This window comes from Eleginops maclovinus, chromosome 9 (assembly GCF_036324505.1).
Source record: "Eleginops maclovinus isolate JMC-PN-2008 ecotype Puerto Natales chromosome 9, JC_Emac_rtc_rv5, whole genome shotgun sequence".
Taxonomy (NCBI): Eukaryota; Metazoa; Chordata; class Actinopteri; order Perciformes; family Eleginopidae; genus Eleginops; species Eleginops maclovinus.
Window position 1 is genome coordinate 14720168 of NC_086357.1, and position 15484 is coordinate 14735651.

A 15484-nucleotide genomic window follows, 5' to 3' on the forward strand; every position below is an offset into this window, starting at 1 on the left:
GACACACTAAACAACATTCAATAACTTCCCTGTCACTTGAGCGCTACCAAACAAAATGTCACACTAATTGCAAAAGAATGCGACTTCGAGAAATTTTGGAGAATTTAAGCTGTTTTTGAACGTGTAGACATGTTATAAGACCGTGTGTTTCTCTCTTTTCTCTAATGATAAATTAAATATGAACGAGCTTCTGTGTCCCCTGGAAAGCGGTGGGCGTTCCCATGGCAACGCGACCAGGAAGTTGAACCCCAAGGGAAAGAGAAGGACGATTTCGATTGACTTTTTGTGGAAATTAAGCTAAGTTCTCGTTCTCATGGCTTTGTTAAAAAAAACGTTTGTAACGTCTTCACGGTGAGTTCAGGATGTCTGCGTCCATGAGAGCCAACTCAGCGCCGGGTTCATCGAGGCCGGTGCAGCCGCTGGACAGCAGAGGTGACGTTAGCGTGCAGTGGATTATAAACACACAAACAAACATTAGCTTAAGCTAGGAAATATTAACTCATACTGACTCAAATCACCTCACACATGCAGCGATGGACTAACTATTCAGAACTTTAAGTATAGGAAGCTACTACACTGTAAAATAATACTCCAAAAATATACACCCAAATGTTAAACTTTACTCGGGTAAAAATAACCAAGTAGGCTACATTGACTCTTGCACTATAGGCCTACTTAAGTAAAATGTTGAGACACTTGTACCTTACTCAAGTATTTAATTTATTTTGCTACTTTATACTTCTACTCCACTACAATTCAGAGCTAAATAATGTACTTTTACTTCACTACATTTATTTAATATCTTTAGTTACTATGCAGATAATCTGCATAATGAGTATTTCTACTTTTGGTACTTTAAATACATTTTGATGCTAATACTTTTGTTCTTTTACTTGAGTAACATTTTGATTGCAGAACTTTTACTTGTAACAGAGTATTCCTGCTCTCTGGTTATTCTACTTTTACTTGACAATATCTGAGTACTTCTTCCCCCTCTGGTTCTGAGTTACATTCTACAACTGCAGTTTACAACAGCATACACGTTTGCATTGATGATTAAGTTCTCACTGCTAGCTATGTGTTATTGCATTTACTATAAAATCCCCTCACACCAAGGTCAAGCTTCAGGTTGTTCACCTACTGGTTTGTCTGAGTGAACTTAATTTTCAACTTCCAGCAGAGAGCAGGAAGACACAACCACCTCCTGTTAACAACCACATCATCCCAGATGAACTGCTGGTCAGCCTCACCTCCACTGTCTGCAGCAGGAGCACACTGGGGCACACTGCACACAAGCGGCACTGCAAGGTATTCAACCCTGATCTTTATCTAAGAGAGAGTATTTCGGTCGGGCAGTTCACACCTAAGATGACCTTGTATACAGGGCTGTGGAATCAGACGACCGGATGCAGTCTGGCATCACCCACTGGGACGCAAGAAATACAAATTCTTTCTGGAACAGCCAACATCACTCACTGGAGCCGGCAGGTCAGCTAAACGAAACCACACATATTAATAAACCACACTTACTAACTACAAACATTACGTTGGTTGTTGCACTATTAAGTCCCCACAAATATTTTGTTTAGTTAATTTTTTTTTTGTGGGGTCATCTAGTAAAACATGATAAGTGTTAACTGTTTAGGTATGAATAAAAGCATCATATTTATGTATGTTTAGTCTTGAAACTAATTTAGGACACTGACAATACAAACGTTTCTAGGCTTTTCATAACTGGACACTTAATTTGATCTTATTTATGAAAATAGTTATTTTAAATCAGGTAAATAAGTTAGTAGGTGTTTTAAAAAGTCTCATATTTGGTCTTTTTGTAATTTTTTTATTTTTGGATTGTATTTATACAGGGATATTTCCTTCCTGTGTGATGCTATGGTAGCCCGTAGGAAGACAACACCCCTGCCACCACTGACAGAGAAGAGTGGCATTGGAGACACACAGGTCAGTTACCTCAGCTGACCTATTTCTACCCTCTGTCATTTGAGAATGTGACTTCATTTCCCTTTTCCATTATTATACCTAATATAACATATATACATTAATATAGTTCTACACAATTACAAGCAGTGCAATAGAACATAACAAAATCAATTGATAAATACAAAAAAATAGCCCAACTAAACAACCACAATACTTCATCGTTAATGAAGTATTGCAGACACCATGCAGATTAAAATGACAGCACATCCATATTGTGAGATTAGTGTAATAGTAAATTAGATATTAGTTTTAAAGTTGAGAGAGCACTTTACACATTTTACATATTAAGTAGCATGATGTTTTATAATTTGCAAATACTCTGATTTACAATAATAGTACTGACATTTATTTAAACACTTGCGGAATATGTTTTCAGTATACAGTTTTAGGTGATAGTAATGGCCACTCTGTCTTCCAGAACTACAGTGTCTCAGAAAGTCTGATCCCAGAAGAATATCACATTGTGAAAAACAAAGGGCTTCGGAGCCTGGAGTTCTTTGAGGAGTGAGTCTCCTTTACTTTGTTCATCAACTTCATTCATGTTCATTGTCAAATCCTCTTGTTATTATATTAATTAATATTTTCTTTCATCTCTCATTTTGCTCAGTGCATTCACAGTGCAGCTGCAGGATGATGAGCAGAAACTGCGGGTCTTCCCTTCACTGTGAGTCCCTTTTACAGATGAGCTTTAGTAGCCATCACCAGGCAATTTGAGGAGTAAGTTATGGTACAGCTATATAATAGGTAAGTAATAGGACTGCCTACCTTTTAAGTAGGAAAAGTGCTGGCAAAAACCAAGATGTGTTTGTGTGTGCATTTGGTGTATCCAGGAGACCCAGTGGCAGACTGGAAGTGGTCCAGCTGATGCGGATGATGGATGACATGCTGGAGAAGGCAGGAGTGGATCAGCAGAGTGAGGAGCTGACAGAACTCTCCCAGGTAAGCAGACGAACAAGCATAGAGTACACAGGCTGCTTGTATGTGCCTTTATAGCTGACACTAGTACTGTGCATTTAAGTACAGAGAAAATACTTAACGGTGCATTATCAGTGTGTCAGGCTGTTTTATTACATATTCATGTGATTCATTCCCTGCCCCATCAAAAGCAACATATGCTGATCGTACTGTTATCATTGGCACTTTCATTTTGTGAAATGTTTATATGGAAAATGAATGTGCTTGGAGTTTCTATTGGAATAATATCCACATATACATATTGGAAACAGTGCAATGACATGTCTCACAGATGGAGGGTTTGCTGGAGCTGGTGCAGGTTGAGCAGAACATCTACAACATTGTTTTCCATGAACTGATAAGGCAGGTCAGTGTGGGCTGTGCTGAGAGAGGACAGCTGCTAGCAAAACTCAGGTATGCATCCTAATAATAAGGACAGCACTTAAATGGTAATTATATTACATAACATGAGCCTTAAAATCATACTATAGAAATATGGATGTAAATAACGATTCAAAAAATCAAACACAAATCTGCATCTTTATTATGTCCATGTTATCACAACTCAAAACATATTTTGACAGAGATTTCTTCTAGAGAAATTTCATATTTTCAGAAAGTATTTTCTATGACGCTAGGAAGCCTTTTTCCCAGCAGCACTTTTGTTTTGTGTCCAGACAACGATACCAGTCCCTGCTCCAGCGTATCCCCAGTCGCCTGAAGGCTATGCACACTGAGGCAGTGGCACAGCGGGCTCTAGACCGCCGGCTCACTGAGGAAATCCACCGTATCAAGAGATGCATCCAGCAGCTCAACACGTACGTAGGCCTGCAGGGCCATGATCATTGAAATAACTCTGTGCTGGGAATAGTCAAGTATATATCGAGTGATTATTTTACAAAATAAATGATAATAAAAAAAGCACCCCTACAGTATGTAAAAATAAGATGTGTTTGGGCTCACTTGTTCTGTGTGTATGTTTATAGATGTGCACTTTCTTCACAGGGAACTGTCTAGAATCAGAGACCATGATGACTCCATTTCCCAGCAGGCAAAGTGTGCTCACCAACAGCTGGCTGGGGCACTTCAGCAGACTCACATCAACTCAGAGTTAGTCCCACTGAACTAGTGTTCATTAAGTCAAGACACTTTTTCTTCACATTAATGCATTCCAAAATTATGCTTATTTTTCTAGTAAAATAATTATTTTGCAGTTTTGTTCCTTGTTTTAACAAAAAGTAAAAATAAATTCTGTCGAGCATCTCTTATTCACCTCTTGAATACCAGGAACTGTAATCAGTACATCCCTGTAGTTTTGAAGAACAATTGGTGATTGTATCCTTTATTATCACTTAAAAATGGGAACAGGGGAGACCCTTTAAACTGTCCATGTGCCGTTCTCAGTGTGGTCCAGGGTTACCATGAGCTGTATGACCTGCAGAGGGGTCGCCTGGAGGCTCAGCTGCTCCAGATGACGAGGAGAGGGACTGCTGGAGCCAGATCACCCTCTGCCTCGCCCTCAAGGTGTGTGAGCCATGATTTACTTTTCTTTTAACTGGACTCATGTTCTTTTATGCTGGTTAGTAAATAGGTTAACTGACTTTGTTTGCAGAATCACAAGTAATGTAAACATTATTGGACTCTCAAATCTATGGCCCATATTTTGCTCACTACAATTTATGGATTGTGATGGATTCTTTTGTTCTGTGCTTGTCAGGTGATCAGTGTGAAGAAGCTGCAGCTGATCAATCGGCTGCATGTCATAGAGCAGAGCTGGTTTAAGACAGCTGAGCACTGCAGCCTTAGCATTGCTTTCAAGGTAACAAGTCACTTCCTATTTCTTAACACATGGTTTATAGTTCATGGCAAAAACACCTGGCGACCCTGATGACTCTTTAGAAATATCTCTGGTGTTTCAATTACACTTTGACTATCCCTCTGTAGGACACCGAGGACATGAATACCATCATGGAGCTCAGTGACTACTGGAAAGAGCAGCTGACTGTGTTTATGTCGCAGCTGAAGAAGACTGAGCATGCTCAGTGTGAACAGATCAGTGCCATCCAGCAAGGCATTGCTAAATGCCTGGACTTCTGCGCCAGACAGAACAAGTAAGGACAAGCAAAGATCATGCCCCACCAGCTGAGAATAAGGATTTTCCAGAAAACATTTATTGATATGCATTCTGTAATACTCTTTCTCTTTTTTAAGGTGCCCTGACCTGAAATATGAGAATGCTTCATTGGAAAAGATTCATGCTGAGATGAAGCAGTGGGCAAATGTACATTTACACTTACTTCCTCTGTCTGAATTTGTTTTATCATTGTTATTGATTCTAACTGATGTATTAAACAATTGGCTTGCTATTCAAACTGTCTTTCCACCAGGAAAATGTAGTGGAATGTTTTAGCAAGGTTTTTTTACAGGGCTAATTGTTGGTGGTCATTTTGGCAGTGTTGAAATTATCATCATACATTATGTCAATTTAATATTTATGCTTTTGTTGTCCTAAACTCCTCTCTTTTCTGTTTCTTTGCAGCTGTTGTCTATCCAGTGTGACCTCTACCAAGGTGAGAAGCTGCTTTGCTGTCAGCAGACACTGAGCGGGCTTGGCCATGTCCAGGAAAGATGGCTAAATATCAGCCTTGAGCTCCTCAGAAGACACCTTGCTCCTGATGGTGAACCCTGTGAAGGACAACAGGGCCTAAGAGAGCTTGACAAGGTCCTATCAGAGCTGCTCAAACAGCTGGACAGTCGAGTCAGTGGAGAGAGTGGTGAGGGCTGAGAGTTAGACACAATTTTGAAAAATATTAATTGAGATAGAAACTGGATTTTTTTTTTAGGCTAACAGACAGGTAAGTTTAGACTGCTTTAGTTTTTGCTTGAATGTATTTGAAATATCTGTATGTGTATTTGGATATCTGTGAACATAAAGCTGGCAGCTGGTATTCAGGACCCTGGTAAGTGTCACAAAGTGTGCCCTGGACACACACTAGTGTCCCAGATACTTTATCTTATCTGTCTCTTGCTATTTTTGATATGTTTTAGTGAGTCTTATTCTGGTATAAAATCATTTAGATATGTACCAAAAGTTTGGAAACTGATTTCAGCCACACTGTTTCAGGGATCCATGGACAGATCATGTCACTGCTCGGGTTTATGGAGTCCTGGGTTACCAAACTCGGTGTCATGATTGGCCGGTCAGAAAGGATGCCTGCCTCTGATTGGCAGAAGCTGGAAAGTTCACTGCGAAGCTGGCAGAGTTTGACCGAAAAAGTATTTCAGAATGTCCTCAGTATACAGACAGAGAGCGAAAAGGACAAAAACGAGCCCCACATATAGTAAGTTTGGTCCAAACAATTGGTTTCATTAATAGGTAGATGCCTTAGTATTCACTATTTTAAAGAAAAGTATGTAAACACATTACATTCAGTTTTAGTTTGTTCTTGCTTACAAGAAGTTGTGAATCAAATCACTTTAAACAACACAGCAACAAATGTGCGCAAATCAAGGCTTATTTGCTCATACTGTATAGACATTTTGACAGTTTGAGTCTGATAACACCCCTTACAATATCATTAGTTTCTCAGACAATCTTGACGGATGACTTTCATTGTTTGTGATGCAATGGAATTGAAATTTCAATGAGCAGAAAATAAATCCTAACTTAAAGCATACTGTGTGCGTGTGTGTGTGTGTGTGTGTGTGTGTGTGTGTGTGTGTGTGTGTGTGTGTGTGTGTGTGTGTGTGTGTGTGTGTGTGTGTGTGTGTGTGTGTGTGTGTGTGTGTGTGTGTGTGTGTGTGTGTGTGTGTGTAAATGTGTCTGTTTGTTTGTTTTTTCCAACAGTACAGAGACAGAAAATGTTTTAGACAAAGTGAAGGAGTTCATAACCAGCCTGTCCAACTTCGCTGATAGTGAGAACCATAGACTAAGTGAAGAGGTCAGTACAAACCACATTTTGTCAATACACGGTTTTTTTTGTAATCGCGAGATGACAAAATAACTTCCCATGAATATGATACTTATAGAACACAGAAAATATTCAAATCAACAAAACCCAGCATAAAATGTTGTTCCTACGCTACTGATTTAGGCGACCAAAAGTACTAGATATACTACATTTAGGAGGTGTTTGATGAATGAGTTTGTTTGCCGTATGATACAAGGTGTTTTTCTTGAGTTTTACTGTTTCCCCTCCAACAGGTTAATTCTATTCACATAGCTCAGACCCGCTGGATGTTGGATTTGTTGCTCCTCATGGTGCCTGACCATAGTGAGGGCCACAGCCCAGAACAGGAGCATCATTACATTACAACCATCTCACTACAGACACTGGAGAAGGATGCCAAGATGCTGGTAGAAAAACTAGACGTTTCTTCTGCATATATTAGCAGGTACAATAAGTATTAACACTAAGTGATCTGTCTGTCTTACAAAAGTATTAACCTGAATATTTCTACAGAGAAGAGTAACCTCAAAAGGTCAAAGCTATAAGCTATTCAAAGTATCATCAGAGTGGAATTTCTCCAGGATTTCTCATCAGGTAATCTTTGTTTTTGACTCTAGCTCCTGCAAGCTGATTCTGGAGGAACAGACTCTGCAGCACCCACATAGAGGTGAATGTGAAAATGAGATGAGCAAGGGCAGAAAGCTACAGGTAAACTAGTAAAGTAACAGAAATAAATAAATAGCAAAGAAAAGTTAGCAATATATTTTGTGTTTTTATATTTCACAAGTAATACTGCCTCCCTGATATTTGAGAAATCAAGAATGCAACCTTTTTTCCATTAAACACTGAACAGCAGCTATTTTTCTTACTCATTTTGCGTTGAATCATTAAAAAAGTCGAGAAGAGGGAGCCATACTGAGCAAATTCACATCTGTAATGTGTGTGTGTTGTCCTGTCTGCTTCAGAGGGAGTGCACTGATTGGGTGGAGACCTGCAACATCCTGCTCTCAAGACTGACAGGTGGTCCTGTGGAGCTTCCTGTCCAACAGGCTGATCCCTCCTCCAGCAGCAATGAGCCGCTCTCTCCAGCGGACAGCATCGAGTCTCTGGTAAGGAGTCAGTTAAATAAAACCCACAGGAACAGAACTAATTTGTTTGAGCAACTAACGAAAATAAGTGTGGCAGTGTTTGATTGTTGTTTAAATTTGGTACTCTTTTTATTATTGGAGAAATAACTTGAAAGCCTGGTTTCAGGTGACTGACAATAATTCTGATACTACAGGTAAGTAACTGCAGGGGAGAGAATCTATAGATCAAGTATGAGATTTGACTGGATTCAAGTTTGGTGTTGATATCAGCTACCCAATTAAATTGTGTTACTTAGACCCACATTTTGAGATCAGGAAATTGTTAGAGAAGTGAGATGATTGAGAGGGAAATTAAACCATTGTCTACATCAAAAGTGTGTGTGTGTGTGTGTGTGTGTGTGTGTGTGTGTGTGTGTGTGTGTGTGTGTGTGTGTGTGTGTGTGTGTGTGTGTGTGTGTGTGTGTGTGTGTGTGTGTGTGTGTGTGTGTGTGTGTGTGTGTGTGTGTGTTTATAGGTGAACAAAGATGTTTCATCAGAGGCTAAAGCAGAGGTCAAAGGTGAAACTGAGGTAGAACACAGAATGGTGAGTCACATTAACAGCTGTCGAGATTGTGTAGGTTCACCACTGACAATCATTTATAATTTGATTATTTCTGATCAGCGCTTTTGTTTCTATTCATTGTGTCACATGTATTTTGATTTCTTATTATGATAATGTGCAGCAGATAAGGTTACCAAATGATTATTTGTCATTTTGATGGCATTGACGGTATTATTGTGTCTCCATAGTGCACTGCTGAAGGACAGGATGAACAACAAGAGGTTTTTCAGGTGTTCATATAGTTTCCATAAAGAGTATTTAGGTTTTAGACTACACATGAGTGACATTTAAAGAAAAATAAATGTGATCTAGAGAAAGATAATCCAGAGTTTGTGTGGAACAGTGAAATTACAATTATAGTGCATTTTCAGTATTTGAAGAGGATGTTTTGTTGAACAAAAGAACAGTCTAAATCAATTGAATAACTCTTGATGAATGTATTAATCTGTATTAATGTGTCTCATTGAAGAAATACAACTTCACATGTTTATTGTACAGTTGTATTGGACCTACTTGCTAGAATTTAGCAATGTTGTTGTTGTCCTGCAGGGGGAGCTAACGGTGTGTGAGAGCCCAGGGGTGAAACTGATAAACTATGATGGAAACATTACTCAAAGAAAGCTGGGAGAGAGCCGTGTCCAGCTGAACGGGGTCAGTTAATTTAATCACACTGTATTCAGCGTTAGTGATGTACCTTTTTAATTATAGAAGTGAACAACCTAAGTTTCTGTCTCTCTGATATCCGTCTGTCTGTCTCTGTCTGTCAGACTGAGTTGGTTGTGTCTCCAACAACGGATGAATCCAAGAAAGCTTTTAGTGATCTCTCCACAGTGGTATTACTGCAGCAGGAAATACAGTAAGTTATCTCTCTTAGTTTAGTCGAACACATGTATTTGTGGGAAAAATGTTGTATGTTATCACACATAGTCAATGTTTTCTTCATGGCTGCCCTAAATAAGGGACAATGACAATGACAATAAACATCCTATTAGTCCATGTATTGTTTTAAACACTCGCTGGCTTTTGAGTCATACAACGTTTGATGTTCATTTATTGTTTAAATTGAAAATCTGTGACATTAGAATGTGCAACATGGCTTAACATACATGCTTTTGTGTTGCCTCTCATAATGAGTCAAAAAGACACCTTGCAGACTTGGAGTTAATTAGACAATCATAAGGACCAGGGGAATAAATATATTGGATTTGCCGTTTACTTCTGCATAGTTTAAGCTTTGTGGCATTGTATTCACCTAAGTTTCTGTGGTTGTTCAGAAATGGAAAAGACCTCTATTGACTTGTGAGTGTCTGAAAGACATCTAGGTTATGTTTGTCTCTATGTGTTTGTAAGTGATTCAGAGCTGCGGATCCAGAGTTTAGAACAGCGAGCCCTGAAGGCTGAGGAAGCCCTGCAGGCAGCGCTAGAGAAGACTAAGCACCTGGAGAGACAGCTGCAGGGCCGGCCCAGTCTGGAGCCAAAAAATACAGAAGGTAGAAAGGAAACAAAAAACATTTAACTTGTAATTGAAACTTCTGTAATTTATTATGAAGGATAGTCTGTCTGACATTCAGTTACACAGTGTTTGATCTCAAAAGGTGGTAACAGTCTTTAATTGTGTTGCAGAGAAAAAGAAAACACCACCACCTTCTCCAGTACCAGTAAAAACTCCAGCTCCTCCAAAGAAAACTGCAGCTGAAGCCAAACCATCAAGTAGCCCCAAAAAGACCAAGAAACGGTGATCCGACTAAGATCAGGACATGTTACATCGTTATATGAATGTATGGGTATGTCCACTAAATGTCTAGTGAACTATTTTAAAAAATCACTTCAAGAGTTTTTTGTTTCTTGGTTTATTACAACACTTTTATACCAGCACTCCATGAAAGTCACATCCATGTAAACCAGTAAAGAAAAGCCACCAAGGGTATTATGACTTTTGGTGCATATTACCAGCACATAAACTGTCTCACAAGTTTACAATTTTTTGTGGCACATAGGCATAAACAAGAAAAGACAAGAAGTGCCATTGACCAGCGTTAGCATCAAAGCTTAGATCTTTCAAGTATCAGGAGATTGTCCTATATTCAGACTGCTTGCTGTTGTATGAGAATTAATATTGTCATATTACCATTTATGCTATGGTTTGCTGTGATTGTGTTAAACCTTGTGTTATGTCTTTGACACCAACTAAGGGCAAATTAGCTTTTGTTTTCTTGAAAAGAATAAAGTGTCTGCAGACACAACCCCTGAAAATGTAAGACTTTTCTGTGGCTTTTATTATAAAGATGTGGACATTTTGAAATTCCTAAACAAACCCAGTTTACACTAGATGCTATCACACCCTTCAGCGCTTAAGTTCAACAGTGTAAACCAATCAAACCCCAAAGTAGTCAGGATTGATTGATTATAAACTAATATTTTAAATGATACTCAAACGAACAATAATTTGTTGTACAGATTACCTTCTTTGAAATAATGAAGAATACCTCTTGAAACTCTCCCATCAAATAAGAACGACTGGCTGGCATTGCCATTAGATTTCAAACCAAAAATATTTCAACATTAATAAGCTTTTATGGCAAAACAATCTTTCACATCATTGGCGAGTCTGTATCTGTCGTCCCGCCCTCTCCTTCCACAGCAGGGGGAGGAGGTGGGGGTAGGGATGAGAGGTCAGGGGTTACGCAGAGGAGATCAGGAGGGAGTGGAAGGACCAGGGCAGGTTGGAGCAGACGGAGGGAAGCCCTGAACCCCTCCCACACATCTCTCTCCCCTTCTGCTGCTTTCACCTGGTGGAGGGAAGTATACTGCTGTTTGAAACATGCTTGCGTTACAAATCCTGCTGATGATGCACAAATGGTCTCTCTGGCCGAGGTAAACTTCAGTTGGCAGGCTAAACCTAGGCCAAGCTCTGCGCTGATAAAACATTAAAAGATGATTTAAGATAAAAACTCAATCCTTGGAACATTTAGAATGTTGCAAGGCATCGGATGGAAATAAGAAGTCTTTTATACGACCACTAGGTAACTTTAATAAACATATGACTTTTAAAAGCTAGTAAACAGTGGTTACTTACTCTGACCTGGTGTTGTCTCTTGGCCTCGGCCTCGGCAGCCAGACTGCGCTGTAACTCCACAGGAAAACTGAGCTCGTCTCTGACAGAAAATCAAACACAAGCCTGGTCAGCAGGAAGATCACAGTACACCACAAATCACTACATTCATCCTTGCTGTTTACCTGGAAAAATCAAAGCTTTCAGAGGAAAAATACTTTGCACACAAAACGTTATGCTCTTTTTTTTTTTTTTACAGTTGATAACCTTTCTATTTTATCTTTTGGACTGACAGGTCTCTTACAAAAAATCCTATTTTCATATATTCAAGCGTTCAACATAAATGCTCCCCAAGTGTAGGAGGCACAGCAAAACAAACCCCTACTACCCCTGTCAAATGTACACCAAATGTCTTTGTTGCTATTTTTCATCTTGACTTCCAGTAGAATTCCCCAGTTGAGACAGATGCAGCCGAGGAAGGTTAATTAGAAATAAATGATCTTTTCTATCTTCAGGCTTACATGTCTGCTCTCTCCACCCTGATGCCCCAGTGGCAAGCAACAGAGTCAACCCCTGCCTGTATCTGCTGTCCGATCCTCCTCCTGTTCAGCAGGATGTGGCTGAACGTGTGTTGGGCGAGGATGTCTCTGACCACTGCCTGGACCAGAGTCTGCAGCACTGTGGTCAGACTGGACAGGGCCGCGCTGCACAAAGTCACGTTCTCTATCTGGTAATAACACACTGCACTCAGCTCCAGCCTCACCAAGTCCTTTGTCACCACCTGGGTAAAGACATATGAGAATTAAGTATCCTAATCCAATTAAAGCCTTGTCACTGTCTCCTTAATTAGTTTAGCGGGGGGCTACTTCATTTCCTCATCATCCTAAAAGGTTAAGAAACAATGTGTGGAAAGATAGAACTTCTGGGAAGACCAATTAGAAAAAGTTACTGGCTGATAAAATGTCCAGCCGTATACATACAAAAATGTTCTATATGCCCAGGGGAAGCAACATGAATATACAAAACAGACCATTTGTTACCATATTTCCTCATTTTCCTTTGTTTTAAATTGTTGTGCTTAATGTGAATATGTCAGTTTTGGTTTGTTTGTTTTGTTGTTATTATATTACCGTGTGAGGAGGAACCTTTAGCATTTGTAGTCGGATATCAACTTTGTGGCACACATCAAGGAGTGGGAGGTAGAAAATAAGGCCTGAAAATAGAAGTAAGAAGGGTTTAACTCAGGACAGATTCCTATTTTAATTATATATACTGTATATATACAGTTTATCTATATATACATTGAATAATATGATTTATTTTATTATGACTTGGACAAAAACTTTAGAACTAACTGTATGGGGTCAAAACTTTTCATAATTTGACTGTATGATCACTAGCCATCCAAAAAGCACAGTATTTAAATCCACAGAAATAACAGGCAACTGTTTTGCATTAAACCCTCAGCAACACACAGTAATTGTTGAGAACCTGGTCCTCTGGGTCTCCCACGGAGTAGGTGACCCAGTCTGAAGATCACAGCTCTCTCATGCTCCCTTACTACCTGTCAATCAAAATGACAGACATGAGTCAGTCCATGTGAAGCGAAGACAGTCATGGTTGCAGTGTGCTGCTAAAATACAACAGCTGTTAGTGGTCCATTTGTCAATTACGCCAGATTTTTATACAATGCTTTTGAACAATAACATACAGTGTAGTCAGAATGTGACAGTACATAGATACATTGTTTTGGTGTGAGTAGTAGACAAAGTATATTGTATTACAAATAAGCAATATATATGAGGGGAAGATGCTGACCTCCCTCATTCCAGACTCAACCAATTTATCCAAACATTTTACTTACTGTCGAAAGTGAAAAAGGTAAAAACCGCATTCATTCTCAAACTAAACTTTAACAATAACATTATCACACTTTAACTTCTCCATCACAGGCGGCATCTGTCCAGTTGTTAATCCTTGTTTTTTTCATGTAGCTTATTCTGCAGTGTTAGATTTCTGTTAGGTCTGTGGTGTATTTCCTACTTTGACACAGAACCAAATGGAAATCGGGAGGACGAGCAGAACCAGAGCCAAGACGAAGACCATCAGCATCCACTCAAACACTCCCAGGTTTTTGCGCTTCAGACCTGCAGTGATCCACACTACTTATCATGAACAAATTCAAACCAGATACTCAGATTAAACATAGTCATTTTGCATTTTTTTTAGTCTGATTTATCAGTAATAAATGCTGTTATAGCAAAGTGGAATTAGCTAATTGAATTTATTTGTATAATTACTTTCTTAAATTATCATCACTTTCTATACTTGTATCTGTAATTTCAGTCAAGATAAACATAATGTCAGACTAGAACATTTATTTAGAAGGAGGAACAAAAAGCTGGGGAAAAGTTTTCTTCAAGCTGCGACTTACCGTCCTCCTGCTCTGCTGCCTCCAGGAGCCCTAGGTTGTCGTCCTTGACATCCTCGTCTCTTACACTGTCTATGTCGACCACAGTCGATCTCACCTTCACTTCTGTCTCCTGCTCCACCTTCACCTCATTTGTCTCTGGCTTCTCCTTTTGTGGTGTCTCTTTTATCACCGAGGCCGCCTCCGGCACTCTTCCTGCCTTTGATGACCTTTGTCTGTGACTTCTTGGAGGCACAGAGGCTCCGCTGTCCCTCTCCTTCCTGGGTGTCATTCTGGATCTTGGTGGGAGACCGAGGTGGACATGATCAGAAGACCTCTCCATAATGGCTGTGCAATAAAAGCATACGAGTGATGTCTGTTGGGGTGCTTCAGCTCTACGGGTTAGTGGACGGTTTTATTTTTGAGAGAAAGCAGAAGCAAGGAGAAATGTTTAGATTTGTTACTGCTGTGAGTTCTTCCTTAGACTGAAGAGCTGTGAGCTGAGTCAGTGTGGCTGCCGTCCACTGTCAGAGTACATGTGAGATAAATTAGGCTTGATTGTTTGAATGTGGGAGTAGCACAGCAGTGGGAGTGCTGCTTACCACCCTCTCTGTTTTTTCAAATTGTTCCAGCACTAACAATGGCTAGGACTATTGAAAGCTTGCAAGAGTCTTGCTATTGTAAGTTTGTATCATCATAATTGCACTTATTGCAAGTTGTTTTGGTTAAAAACATCAGCTAAATGCAATGGAATGTAAAAAAGTATTTATGTACACATCTATTGAAATACCAGCAAATATCTCCCTCTCTTACCCAGATTTAGAATGGCATTAGCATGCATTAAGACCATCAATATTCCAGATGTGTTTTTATAGTTATTATTTAGGGTAAATTGATGAAAAACACCTATACATTAAAAAAAATATTTTGACTTCAAACGTTTTCTTTAGCTTTTAGTGCTTGGGATCCCTTGATTCTGTCAGAGAAACATTAAAATCACCCTCTTAACAAGGCATCCACTATATCAAATATGCATAGTAATTGCATTGCAATTTTTATAACTCTAAGTCTCTGTGTTGTGCACCTTGTAAAGCCAGTACTAATCTGAGATGACTGTTGGGAAAAAGTGCGTTAGTGGAACACAGGGAGTCACGATGGGTCTTCATTGGAATGTGCACACACAAGCTTTCCTTTTTCCAAAGAGCTGATGCAGATTTTTTTCTCTGTTTTCACAGGAAAAGACACTAAGTGTCCTCCCTGATAGATCCTTAGTTAAACTGATAATTAGACTTGTGGCCCATATGTTGTTCTGCTATGAAAGTAGTACATCTAATTGGTGCAAACCCAGGCTATGGGGCCAGTACTTATGGGTCTCCGATCACATAATTTAAAAAGGCCTATACAGTACCTACACTTCAACGTATTAATCTG

At 39.4% G+C, this 15484-nt stretch overlaps 2 protein-coding genes across 2 annotated transcripts; one reads left to right on the forward strand and one right to left on the reverse strand.

Annotated features, from left to right (window-relative positions):
- The first annotated feature begins 235 nt into the window (after positions 1–235).
- On the forward strand, positions 236–10834 carry axdnd1 (axonemal dynein light chain domain containing 1). The gene is given in 27 exon segments (XM_063890504.1): positions 236–432; positions 1178–1308; positions 1385–1488; positions 1866–1959; positions 2417–2502; positions 2606–2662; positions 2829–2937; positions 3245–3366; positions 3630–3770; positions 3958–4062; positions 4357–4424; positions 4427–4476; positions 4670–4771; positions 4897–5063; positions 5164–5233; positions 5492–5726; positions 6077–6293; positions 6800–6893; positions 7157–7347; positions 7520–7610; positions 7868–8011; positions 8505–8573; positions 8780–8821; positions 9141–9242; positions 9359–9447; positions 9942–10081; positions 10215–10834. Coding segments are annotated over 27 exon segments (3006 nt in total). The 5' UTR covers positions 236–362; the 3' UTR covers positions 10331–10834.
- nphs2 (NPHS2 stomatin family member, podocin) lies at positions 10115–14576 on the reverse strand. Its single transcript, XM_063890510.1, has 7 exons — positions 14078–14576; positions 13687–13790; positions 13135–13207; positions 12774–12856; positions 12165–12424; positions 11668–11746; positions 10115–11380 (listed from the first exon to the last, which is right to left on the reverse strand). Exons 1-7 carry the CDS (start codon positions 14394–14396, stop codon positions 11183–11185), a joined length of 1116 nt encoding a protein of 371 aa, XP_063746580.1. The 5' UTR covers positions 14397–14576; the 3' UTR covers positions 10115–11182.
- Positions 14577–15484: the final 908 nt, after the last annotated feature.

Coding starts and splice junctions, on each gene's coding strand:
- nphs2 (XM_063890510.1), bottom strand. CDS start 14,396: ATGGAGAGGTCTTCTGATCATGTCCACCTCGGTCTCCCACCAAGATCC. Junction 12,857..13,134: donor TGGGAGACCCAGAGGACCAG/GTTCTCAACAAT, acceptor TTCTATTTTCAG/GCCTTATTTTCTACCTCCCA. Junction 12,425..12,773: donor TAAAGGTTCCTCCTCACACG/GTAATATAATAA, acceptor GTCTTTACCCAG/GTGGTGACAAAGGACTTGGT.